At 43.3% G+C, this 13,107-nt stretch overlaps 1 protein-coding gene across 4 annotated transcripts in view; it reads right to left on the bottom strand.

Annotated features, from left to right (window-relative positions):
- The window catches only part of DTNBP1 (dystrobrevin binding protein 1), a 156,201-nt gene that overhangs the window by 135,433 nt on the left and 7,661 nt on the right, over positions 1-13,107 (bottom strand). Inside the window, exon 1 of one of the 4 annotated variants that reach the window (XM_023737474.1) lies at positions 11,155-11,488. The exons of 1 other annotated variant lie outside the window; for it this stretch is intronic. In XM_023737474.1, coding sequence (XP_023593242.1) covers positions 11,155-11,186 — 32 coding nt within the window. In that variant the 5' untranslated portion in view covers positions 11,187-11,488. Of the gene's footprint in view, positions 1-10,896; positions 11,489-13,107 lie in introns of those variants that run through there. 2 more of the 4 variants (XM_023737475.1, XM_023737479.1) reach the window with 2 other exon arrangements.

The following is a 13,107-nucleotide window of genomic DNA, read 5'->3' on the forward strand; positions in this document are numbered from 1 at the left end:
TGAGTAGTGTCTGGGGTCTTAAAAGCCTGTGAGCAGCCATCTAAGATACTCCACTGGTCTCACCCCTTCGGGAGCAAGGGAGAATGAAGAGAACAAGATACAAGAAAAGATTACTCCAAAGGACTAATGGACCACAACTACCACGGCCTCCACCAGACTGAGTCCAGGACAACTAGATGGTGCCTAGCTACCACCACTGACTGCTCTGACAGGGATCACAACAGAGGGTCCTGGACAGAGCTGGAGAAAAATGTCGAACAAAATTCTAACTCACAAAAAAAGACCAGGCTTACTGGTCTGACAGAGTATGGCCCCCAGACACCCTTTCAGCTCGTAATGAAGTCACTCCCAAGGTTCACCCTTCAGCCAAAGATTAGACAGCCCCACAAAACAAAATGAGACTAATGGGGCACGACAGTCCAGGGACAAGGACTAGAAGGCAGGAGGGGACAGGAAAGCTGGTAATAGGGAACCCATGGTTAAGAAGGGACAGTGTTGATATGTCGTGGGGCTGTTAACCAATGTCATAAAACAATTATGTGTACTGTTTAATGAGAAACTATTTGTTCTATAAACCTTCATCTAAAGTACAATAAAAAATAATAATAAAAATAAATAAATAAAATCCAAAGAAATAAACAAATAGGCTCTTCTCTACATAAAATGGAGTCCCTGGGATGCAAAAATTCAGAGCAGTTAATGGTGATGGTTGAACAATATGATGAATGTATGTAATGTCACTGAACATATGAAGGCTGTTGAAATGGCAAATATTCTGCTATATATTTACCACAAAAAAAAAGTCCCTGGGTGGTGCAAATGGTCAATGTGCTCAGCTGCTAACCAAAAGTTTGGAGGTTCAAGTCCACCTAGAGATGCGATGGAAGAAAGGCCTGGCAATCTACTTCCCCAAAATCAGCCACTGAAAAGCCTACAGAGCACAGTCCTACTCCAACGCACCTGGGGTCACCACAAGTCAGAATCAACTCGATGGCAACTGGTAATTGGTTTTTGGTTATACTTAAGACATTCCTAGACTTTGTATAATTTATTTTTACTTCATTGGCCTGTTTTTACTTTCTTTTGGATGTAGAGTCTGTTCCAGATAATTGAGGTTGACAATAAGTGAGTGATTGCCAGATTAATGAAATATTACTGTACATTTTCTTAATTTAACTATTTCAACAAATATTCATTTATAAATGGAAACAGAAACATAGGCCACAGTACCACTGCCATTCCCTATGAAGCCTTTGTGAAAACAGAAACAGATGCTCTTCTTAAGACACTTTACTGCCCTAAACTACCCGAATATACAAGACGCCTCTCGTGTGAATGCCCCAACTCTGTGGTATGCAGTGTACAACATGCAGAACTGTACACACAGGCCCTGATATGGGATTCTTTTTTTTTTTCAACAATGCCTGGTTGAGAACCAGAAGGGGACTTCTGATCAAATGAATTTTTTTAAATCAAATTGCAATACCAGTTCCATATAAAGATTTTCATATTACCCTAATTTACTTCAAAAAGGAAAAGCATCAATCCTAATTACTCTACAATGTTCAAAGCACTCCACAATCTCTTTAATACAAAACAACCTGTATACTTCTCTTCAGAGGCATCTAGAAAATTTTATTACAAAGTCTAACGTGTCCCACAGAAACAATATAAACTTCCTAGCTTATCTTGGAAAGTAGTAAATTTGGTTCAACCAAGGTCAAGCAAAAGCTACGGAAAGGTATTTTGATAACCATGCCCTATCATTTCCACTCCAAAATTTGACCAAGGAACTTAATGGTGACACCCCAGGTAGAATTATCCTAGGACAGCCATACACAGCAGTGTCTCATATGCAAAATGATTCTACTATCATTTTTAGTGATTGGGGACAATTCCATAGGATTAGGTGTCACAAGGATATTGAAAGGGAATTGCTAAGACCCTCTCTAAACCTGTTGCTGTGAAGTCAATGCCGACTCATAGCAACCCCACAGGGCAGGGTAGAACTGCCCCATGGGGTTTCCAAGGCTGTAATCTTTTCAGAGGCAGACTGCTAATTCTTTCTCCCACAGAGCAGCTGGTGGGCTTGAACTGCTGACCTTTTGGTTAGCAGCTGAGCTTTTAACCACTGTGCCACCAGGGCTCCTAACATCCTCTCTAGACCACTGTAATTATATGATCTAGCAAATCGCTAGGTTAGTATTTCACATGTTTACGTCTATAATAAACCTTTAATTTCTCAATTATAACATGAAGTTTGTGGTTCTCCCCCCGCTTCCCATTCCCTGCCAAAAAATAAAAACTAGTTTTGAATAAAAGGGAAAGGAATGTTATGGAAAGTTGAAGACAAAACTGTTGAAAGCGTTGATTAAGAGCTTCCCCATGTGTCTCCTTAACAGCTATCTGCTTTAAAAATTGGTCTTTGACCAACCAACTGTAAAGTGTAGAACTGATCTGATCCTAATTTGAACGAATCAACTATAAAAAGGCATTCCTAAGAACCAGGGAAATCGGATTATGGACTGGGTAATTGGTAATATCAAGGAATTACTGTTAATTTTGTTAGATATGATACTGTCACTGCATTATACAATGACTGTATCTTTTCAGAGATGCAAACTGACATATGAGGGAAATAATGACAAGTCTGGGCCTTATAAATAAACAGAGAGACAAAGCAAATGTGGCAATATCTGATCAGCTGAGTAGTGGATATATGGGGGTACACTGTGTTGTTCTATTTTTGTGTATGTTTGAAACTTCACATAAATCTTTTAACAACTGTATGTCCATCCGTAAAAAAATGAAAACAGGACCCATACCTCATACCATACACAAAAACTAATTCAAAATGGATCAAAGACCTAAATACAAAATCTAAAACTATAAAGATCATGGAAGAAAAAATAGGGACAATGCAAGGGGCCCTAATATATGACGTAAATAGAATACAAACCATAACTTAACAATGTACAAGCACCAGAAAAGAAACTAGATAACTGGGAGCTCCTAAAAATTAAATACTTATGCTCATCAAAAGACTTCACCAAAAGAGTAAAAATAGAACCCTAGAGACTCGGAAAAAATGTTTGGCTACAACAAGGGTCTGATCTCTAAAATTTATAGAAAAGTGTAACACATCAACGATAAAAAGACAGACAATCCAATTAAAAAATGGGCCAAGGATATGAACAAACACTTCACCAAAGAAGACATTCAGGCAGCTAACAGACACATGAGGAAATGCTCGCAGTCATTAGCCATTAGAGAGACGCAAATCAAAACTACAATGAGATACCATCTCACCCCGAGATTACTGGCAGTAATCAAAAAAAACAGAAAATTACAAATGCTGGAGAGGCTGTGGGGAGACTGGAACTCTTATGCACTGCTGGTGGGAATGTAAAATGGTACAACCATTTTGGAAAATGGTATGGCACTTCCTTAAAAAGCTAGAAATAGAAACCCTGTATGATCCAGCAATCCCACTCCTAGGAATATATCCTAGAGAAATAACAGCCGTCACACAAATGGACATATGCACACCCATGTTCATTGCAGCATTATTCACAATAGCAAAAAGATGGAAACAATCTAAGTGCCCATCAACAGATAAACGGATAAACAAATTATGGTACACACATACAAAGGGATACCACACAAAACGAGAAAGAACAATGATGAATCTGCAAACTACCTCACAACATGGATGAATCTGGAGGGCATTATGCTGAGTGAAATAAGTCAATCATAAAAGGACAAATATTGTATGAGACCACTATTATAAAAACTCAAGAAAAGGTTTACAAATAGAAAGAAACAATCTTTGATGGCTATGAGGGAGGGGAAATCATTAACTAGATAGTAGATAAGTTAACTTTGGTGAAGGACAGCGCACAATACAGGGGAAGTCAGCACAACCTGACCAAGGCCAAGTCACAGACACTTCAAAGACACATCCAAACACCCTAAGGGACTGAATTACTGAGGCTGAGGGCTGGGGACCACGGTCATGGAGGTCATCTAGGTCAACTGGCATACAAAGTTCATAAAGAAAACGTTCTACATCCAATTTTGTTGAGTAGCGTCTGGGGTCTTAAAAGCCTGCCATTGGCCATCTAAGATACACCTACTGGTGCCATCCCATCCAGAACAAAGGAGAATGAAGAAAACCAAAGACACAAGGGAAAGAATAGTCCAAGGACTAATGGACCACATGAGCCACAGCCTCCACCAGCCTGAGCCAAGAAGCACTAGATGGTGCCCCGCTACCACTATTGACCACTCTGACAGGGATCACAAAAGAGGGTCCTGGACAGAGTGGCAGAAAAATGGAGAAAATTCAAACTTACAGGAAAAAAAAAAAAGACCAGACTTACTGGTCTGACAGAGACTAGAAGAACCCCCAAGACGATGGCCCCCGTATACCCTTTTAACTCAGAACTGAAGCCACTCCCAAAGTTCACCCTTCAGCCAGAGATTAGAAAGGTCTACAGAACAAACAAGAATACATGTGAGGAATGTGCTTCTTAGTTCAGTCATGCGTAAGAGACAAAGGATGATCCCTGCTCAAAAGCAATGATGAGAAGGCAGAAAGGGAGAGGAAAGAGGGACAGATGGAAACAGGGAACTGGGCTGTGGATGGGGAGAGTGCTGACACATCACGGCAATTGCAACCAATGTCACAAAACAATTTGTGTATAAATTGTTGAATGAGAAACTAATCTGCTCTGTAAAGTTTCACCTAAAGCACAATTAAAAAAAAAATTTTTTTTAAACAACAAAAACAGTCTTTTAGATATTCATTTGCTTTCACCACACCTCCTGTATATAAATCTTCAATCTGCCAAACTTCAAAACAGGAGCTATTGGAGAAAACAAAGTAGCTAGAAGCTGGAAATAATCAAGAAAATTCAGTAGAGAAAAAGATGATATTAAGATGGAAAAATATAAAGTCAGATCTAGTCAACAAGCAAAATAAATAAGTCATTTCTGAAACATGTCCTCAAAACCCAGAATTCAATTGAGGAGTAGCTGTAACAGTTATATGTCAACTTGGCTAGGCCAGGCTATCAAAAAACCAGCTGTGATCGAGTCAACTCTGACTCACGGCGACCTCACGTGGCCCCAGCAGAACTATGCCACATAGGGTTTTCAATGGATGAGTTTTGGGAGGTAGACTGCCAGGCCTTTCTTCTGAGGTGCCTCTAGGTGAACCTGAACCACCAATCTTCCAGTTAACAACTGAACAAGTTCCTAGTTTGCACCACCCAGGGATGCCTGGTGTGGTGTCGTTAATTACTTTAGTGTGTGGCCTTTCTAGCCATGGTCTTCTAACTCCCACCCAGGTGATTGGGCGGGACTGCATGAGAGGGTAACTGTGGCCCACCAAGGGGACTGGTCAGTTTTGCCTTAAAAGAGAGCCAGTTCCAGAGCAGAGAGGAGGAGCCTACTGCCAGCAAGGAGGAAAGCCAGGAGCAGAGAGGACATCCTTAGGACCCAGGATCCCTGAGCTGAGAAGCTTGAGGAAGCAGGAGGGGGGAGGGATATGCAGGGGGAGGAGGCGCGGGGGTGGGTGGGGAATCGAGGGGGAAGCAGGAGAGAAAGAGTGAGCAAACTGTAACCCTGAAGAGGGTGAGAAGCGGTGGCAGAAGAGACCCCGCACCAGGAGACAGCGCAGTGGGCTTCCCGCCCACGGAGAGAGAAAGCCTAATGCGTTTGGGCAGAGACTGAGGCCAGGGAGAGGCGTGCCTGCAAGGACGGCTGGGGAGAGGCTGTCCTGATGGAAGAACTGTACCCTGAGTGTTCTTCAGCCTGAATTGTAACTGTTAGTTCCTTAATAACCCCCATCATCGTGACTGTGGTCTGTGAGCTGTGTGCGGCCACTGCAATGATTTACTGAACCCAACAGAGAAGTAGCAAGCGCTGTGGGAGGGACGGTTGGTGTCAGAGTTGGTAGAGATGGCGGAGAGAGGAGGCTTGTCTGACCTCCACCCCATAGGAATCAGCCTCAGGCTGCTGATCCTGGTTCTCCTTCCCCCTTGTGAAGCTAGAGGAGGTCAGACACCGCGCCCACGCCATTTATACACCTGGCGAGGCTAAAGTACCCATTTACGTAATCAAACAGTAATTCAGGGGTTGCTGTGAAGGTATCCTGCAGATGTGGTTAACATCTGAAATCAGCTGACTTTACATAAAGGACACTATAGGTGGGCCTTGTCAAAAAAGGCCTTAAGAGCTAAACCTGAGTTTTCCCACAGAAGAAATTCTGCCTTAAGACTGACTACAGCATCAACTCCAGCCTACGGACCTGCCCTCCAATTTCAACTTACCAGCCCCCACAATTGTGTGAGCCAATTCTTAAAATCAACCACCAACCTCTCCCTCTATATACATATAAAAGTATACATCTCTTTTCATCTATATACAGATATTACATATATATAATCTCCATATATAGACAGGAGCCCTGGCGGCACAGTGGGAAAAGCGTTTGACTACTAACCCAAAGGTCAGCGGTTCAAAACCACTAACGGCTCCGCTAGAGAAAGACGTAGCAGACCGCTTCTGTAAAGATTACAGCCCTTGGAAATCCTATGGGGCAGTTCTACTCTGTTCTGTAACTGTGAGTCGGAATCAACAGCAATGTTTTTATGTGTGTGTTAAAAAGCAAAGACGTCACCTTGAAGACTAAGGTGCGCCCGACCCAAGCCGTGGTGTTTTCAATCGCCTCGTGTGCATGTGAAAGCCGGACAATGAATAAGGAAGACCGAAGAAGAACTGACACCTTTGAACTGTGGTGCTGGCAAAGAATATTGAATATACCATGGACTGCCGGAAGAATGAACAAATCTGTCTTGGAAGAAGTACAACCAGAACGCTCCTTAGAAGCAAGGATGGCGAGACTACGCCTCACATACTTCGGACATGTTATCAGGAGGGATCAGTCCAGAGAAGGACATCATGCTTAGTAAAGTAGAGGGTCAGCGAAAAAGAGGAAGACCCTCAACGAGATGGACTGACAGTGGTTGCAACAATGGGCTCAAGTATAACAATGACTGTGAGGATGGTGCAAGGCCGGGCACTGTTTTGTTCTGTTGTACAGAGGGTTGCTACGCGTCAGAACCGAACCGACTCAACAGCACCTAACTCTGTGTGTGTGTGTGTGTGTGTGTGTGTGTGTGTGTGTGTGTGTGTCCTATTGGTTCTATTTCTTTTGGGACAACCCTGCTTAAGTTTCTCTGACTGATCCTTTGCTGGAAACAACCCACTAATAAGGTCTATTTAATGTCCCAAAATGTCAGGACACACTGGGGGGAAAACACTGATCTAGGTGGAATATCTCAGTTTTCTCGAATGTAAAACAGCACTAGTGTACTCAAACAAAGATTTGTCACAAGAATAAAATTACAAATACGGCTTTGGCAGCATTCTGTAAGCTACAAAGCTAATTCAAATGAAAGGTATAACAACTATCATCATCCTTAATCAAAGTTTAGAGACTATGTCCTTATTGGGCCACAGTGAAGCAAAGCAGAGGCTCCCCAATGCGCCAGTTCCTATAAAACGGTTCCCACCCCCATTTCTAATCTTCTTTATATCATACACCCCCAGGAGTCATACGGCCGCTGTATGAGTACATTAACATTCAGACTTAAGTGAGCCACCAGGCTTATTTTTTGTCAATGGTGACTAATGCACACTTTGGAGTTTGAAGCACTAAACCTCAAAGTCATCACAACGGTTCAATAATTTATTTTTAGATTTCTGCAAAGGCTTGCCTTAATTTGACAACAGCGCATTTATTTCTTCAAGCTTTGTTGAAAATACTAAGATGGGAGCATCTTACTAAGAAATGGAAGTGATAAGCAAAATGACTTAGATAAAAAGATTGGAAAGCAGATAGACTGGTCTGCAGAACACTACGAGGATCGGATGAACAGAAGACCTGTTTTCTCTAGCTGACTCGACCTTACGAGGTGGCCCTGATGTCATTTCATTTATGTGTACCTCACTATCCTACTCACCTGTATCATCAGCTATTGTGCAAGGTGAGAACGACGGCTTCAAATCACCACAAAACTATAGCCATGAGCATATTTTGTCATTAAGGTTCACCAGTTTCAAACTGTTCTAACCAGTTTAAAAACCATTTATGTCTCCATTATCCTAACTTTAAACTCCATTTACGAATATAAATCCAATCTCTTATACTTTCACGAGTGTTTCTCAATTTTTCTTTTTTTAAAACACAATAAAGGTAACAAAGCACAATCACACTACAAAGTGCATACGCTCCCAAGTTCTGAAGCCTGAGACTCAAAAGCTGCAGGGACTCCAGAAAGCAGACGGTAACTTAGACCATCTCTTCTAATTAATACCCAGTACACTGTTTCAGTTCTGACCTCTCTCCCCAGAGTTTCTTAAATTTCCAACTGCTTCTTGGGTATCAAGCTACTACCTCCTAACAAATTCACCCTCAACTGCTCCTTTTGGCTCAAACCTATCTTAACATTCTTTTATGCTGGGAAAGGCGTCATTTATCTAAGCTATTCCAAATTTAACACACTCGATTTTTCAACATTTTGGGTTCCCATATCCCACTGCTGACAAATCCCATCAACGACTTCCACCTCCATCCCCTCCTTTAAGTTTCTGCCAGCACCGCCTTCTCCTAATTCCAGCCTCCTAATAAATCTCCGTCTCCATCACCAATCCTCCCATCACACTGCCTCTCAAGTTATTTTTCCAGAAATACGGGTAAGCTCATGCTTCTCCCGTTCACAAAAACCTTTCAAAGATTCAGTCAACCTAAAAAGAAGTCAGGGCCACCCTATGTAAAATAGCAACCACCCGGCCGCCCCCCGCATCATGCTTTATTTTTAGCCCCAGAACTTATGACCTCCCAGATATTCTGCCTCCTGCCCCTGGAATGGGCAGCTCAGGAGAGTGGGGACATTACTTGCTGTCTGGTTTGTTCTCTGCTATAGCCCTGGCACCTGGAACAGGTGTAAAAGGAAGCACTCAAATATTTGATAAATGAATTTAGCAAAGCATTCTGGACCCTCTGTCAGCAGGCACTAAACTTCCTTTCCAGCTTTATCTCACACAACTGCTTCCATCTCTGAAATGCCCTTGCCCAATACTTTGTCATTCTTTGTCTAATTCTTCAAGGCCTGGTTTAGAAGCCACCTCCTCTTTGAAGCCTTCTGTAAACATGTCAGAATTAATGACCTCCCACCTGGGCTCACAGATCACATCACTTGTATCTTTTAACACTCAGCTCTTTCTGCAGCTTTACAACACCCCTAGTCTAGGACATCCAGAGGGCAGAAACTGATTTAATTTTGTAGCCCCAGGACCTAGCCCTATATATATGTATATATATACATACACACACACACACACACACACACACACATATATACATACATACACATATATATGTGTGTGTATTAAAGACAGCTGCCGAGGAGTCATTTCTGACTCATGGTGACCTCATGTGTATCCGAGTAGAACTGCTCCATACAGTTTTCAAGACAGATTGGAAGGAGATCACCAGGCCTTACTTCCAAGGTGTCTCTGCATGGGTTCAAACTGCCAACCTTTCAGTTTGTAGTCGAGGGCTTAACCAATCGCACCACCCAGAGACAAACACTGCTTAACAAAAACTAGGCAAACCTCAGCGTGTGGGCGTCCTAAGCTTTTTTCTCAATGTAAAAAAGCCTCTGTGATAAAGGGCATTTCGTGCCTAGCCTAATGTCTGGCACTTACTAACAACTCAGTAAATATTCAGTAAGTTGAGCTGGATATTGGGATTTTCGCCTTTTGAAAAGGGTAATCCTGGATTTCAGGCGAAGCCTCAGCACTTTACCATACTGTAAGTTAGATCAGACCCTTTCCTCTGAGCAGGTTTTCATACTATGGGAGGGGACAGACTGAGGGTACTGGGCAGGGCCAGGGATGGTGGCAGTGGTGGCTAAGAAGGGGAAACTCCCACTGCCTAGCTACGAGGAGAAATAAAAACAGGTTTTCTATCCCAAACCACGGGAACCCAGAGCATTACAAACAGGAAACCCCAGACTGGGGGACACAGCAAACTTGCGGTTCATCTGATTTTTAGTTCCCTGAAGGGTTTCACATGCCTGAAATCTTCAATCCTGGGGCCTTAACTCACAACCAATTTAAAGGCAAGAAATCGAAAGCCAGAGTCGATTTGAAGTCTGTTCTTTATGTCTAAACGTCTCCCTCAGGGCTCAGGCTAATCTCTAAAGAAAAGATGTTCTATGTGAACCCTGTAAAAAGCTTCAAGAATTCTGACTGAATCAAGATCAAATTAGGACTCGTTTTGTGTTTCGGTTACCGTCGATTCCGACCCACGGCAGCCCCATGTGTGCAGAGTTAGAACTGCTCCATAGGATTTTCAAGGCTGTGATCCTTCGAAGGTAGATCGCCAGGCCTGTCTCTGGGTGGGTGCAAACTGCCAACCTTTGGGCTAGCAGTTGAGACCTCACTTAGCTGAGAGAAACGGATCTCTGAGTGAGGCCCAGAGCCAAGCCCCCTCAGTCCTGCTGCCTTTCGTTCAGCCAGCCACTTAAGGTATAAACAATGGAATTACTAGGCTTTCCTCAATTTTGCCCCAATTGTTACATGAACAAAAATTTATGAAAAAGGCCACGAGTCCATGGACAACCTACAATCCCCTCCAGACCACCAGCAATCTCCACACTGCCCTTTAGGAACCATGATCTTAACACTACTGCAGTTTTGCTAAGTCTGAACGAATGTACAAACTCATTACGTTCAGCAGACATGCTTGTATCACTGACATTGGCTTGTGAGGGTGATAAAATAGTCCTATTTTACTTTAAAAAAAAAAGTAAATTTGCCTACATCGAAGCTCCAGTTACATGAGTTTCAGAATTGTGAGCAAGTAGGAAAGCTGAGGACGGTGCTCTGGGTGACTGCAGACTCCACTACCACACCCCAGCAGTTCTGCAAAGCAGGAGGCTTTCATCAGCTCCCTCAGGCAGCCCCAACACTTGAAGTTTCCGATTATTGTAGAACTCGGCTGCTCTGGCTTCTCCGGGCACTGGGAACCCCATGTCCAACTGACCAGTTCTGGAAGACAGGTGCCATGTCATCTCTCACCTTTGAGCCCCTCGGAGCCTTCCATTTAGCATGCAATAGACAAATGTCGGCTGTGTTTAATTTCAGCTTTTCTCAGCAATGCAAAATATTCAATCATGTAAAACAGGATGATCTCAGGGTTCAGTGAAATGGATTAAGTGGGTTTTTTGGTAGTAAAAATCATGCAGGAAATTGAAGACCTGAATAAAGTGAACATCAGAGTTTAGAGCTGCCAGTCAGCTGGTAGACATCACTTGGAGATGAGTTACTTCTTTCCCAGGAAACAGGCGAATGGCACACGCTAACCATTCAATGGTTGTCACCAACAGTGGCCCATACGAGAAGGAAGCCAACGAGGGGCCTGAATGGAATGAAGCCCTCTCAGGATGTCTAACCCCAAACTGGCCCGTTTACAGCAGCTTCGAGTCAGTTTCAAAGGCGTCCTAATCAGATGTCCTCAGCCCTCTCCCTAACTAAACCCTAAACTTAGGGTTTCCCAGGTCTCCCCAAGTGGCTTGGGGCTGGGCACTCAGCTCAGAGACTATACTCCTGGGTAAGTTACCTTTATAAGCAAAGATAAGCAGTATGAATGGGCTCCAAGGCAACCATATGACCTGGAGAGTTAGCATAACTTCCAGGAAGATGGACTGTTAAGTCATCAAGGAATTCCTACCAGCAATGACAGCAGGGGTGTTTGCAGACACGTTTATCTGTGCCCATTCTCATGCTACAAGTGGACCATTCCGGCACCATACCAAAACTTCTTTTCAATACAGTAATTTATACTCCGAGAAAGTTGTTATTTAGGAAGAAAAATGCAAGCATGCAAGCACACCCATCAAGAGTGGCTCCCAGAGCATCTACAGCATTAAGAGCACCAAACTAAAATGATCAAAAATGCTTTACATACGGTAAGAACTCAAGTACCTGCCAGCTTGGTACTACTCAGCACCCAAAAGGTAAACTCTATAGACATTTTTTGGAGCCCTGGTGGAGCAATGGTTAAGCCTTCCGCAGCTAACTGAAAGGTCAGTGTCTGGAATCCACCAGCCACTCCGAGGGAGAAAAGACCTGGCAATGTGCTCCCGATAAAGATTTCAGACTAAGAAACCCTATGAGGCAGTGTTACTCTGTCACATGGGGTTGCTATGAGTTGGAATCCACTCAACAGCACACAATAACAACAGACTTTTTTTGTCCTGTAAGTTATAAGTTTAATATCTTTTCCATTAGAAATTGATTGAGATGCCCTCATATTCACAGCATTTGTAAGCTAGAGGTGACAGATGTTTTAAAAGCTGGCATCTTTTCTAAAGTAATGAAGAAGTTAAATGAATTAAGCACTCATAACAGTGACTTATATAGTGCTTACTGCGTGCACTGCATGTATTAACTCATTGATCCTTACTATAACCCAGGAGGTAAGTTCTCTTATTATTACCATTTTACAGTCACGTTAACCCAGGCAAGACAGGTCAAGTAACTTGCTTAGTGGTGACAAAATCTGTGCCTGTGGTTCCCAAACTTTGCTGCACATTGAAATCACCTGGTGATCTTTAAAACTTTAAAACATCACTTATGTGGAACGGGAAGCGATTGGGGCGTCAGGGTTGCTAATGGTTCCCAGGTGACTCTAACGTGCAGCAAAGCTTGGAAACCACCGGTCTGTGCTCTTAACCCACCAAGTCTTATGAGTACTGCTGTAGCTCTGCTGTTTTTCTTGGCCAAGAAGTTTCTTCAATGAAGCGTTAAACCCAGGTTAAAGGCAGAAGGGAAAGCAAAAATCAAAGAGGCGATGAGCCTTGCCAAGGGTTTCACCAGAGAGCCCAGCGTGAGCGTCCAGAGAGGGCGTGGGGCGCTCGGCCCTGGGCAGGAAGGATGCAGGGCAGGGCGCACCTTCGGCCTCCAGAGGAGCGATAGGCTCAGCTCCAGGGGTGTCGGGGCGGGGGAAGGGGGAGTCAGCTCCAGGGGTGT

This window comes from Trichechus manatus, unplaced genomic scaffold, assembly GCF_000243295.1.
Source record: "Trichechus manatus latirostris isolate Lorelei unplaced genomic scaffold, TriManLat1.0 scaffold00103, whole genome shotgun sequence".
Classification (NCBI taxonomy): Eukaryota; Metazoa; Chordata; class Mammalia; order Sirenia; family Trichechidae; genus Trichechus; species Trichechus manatus.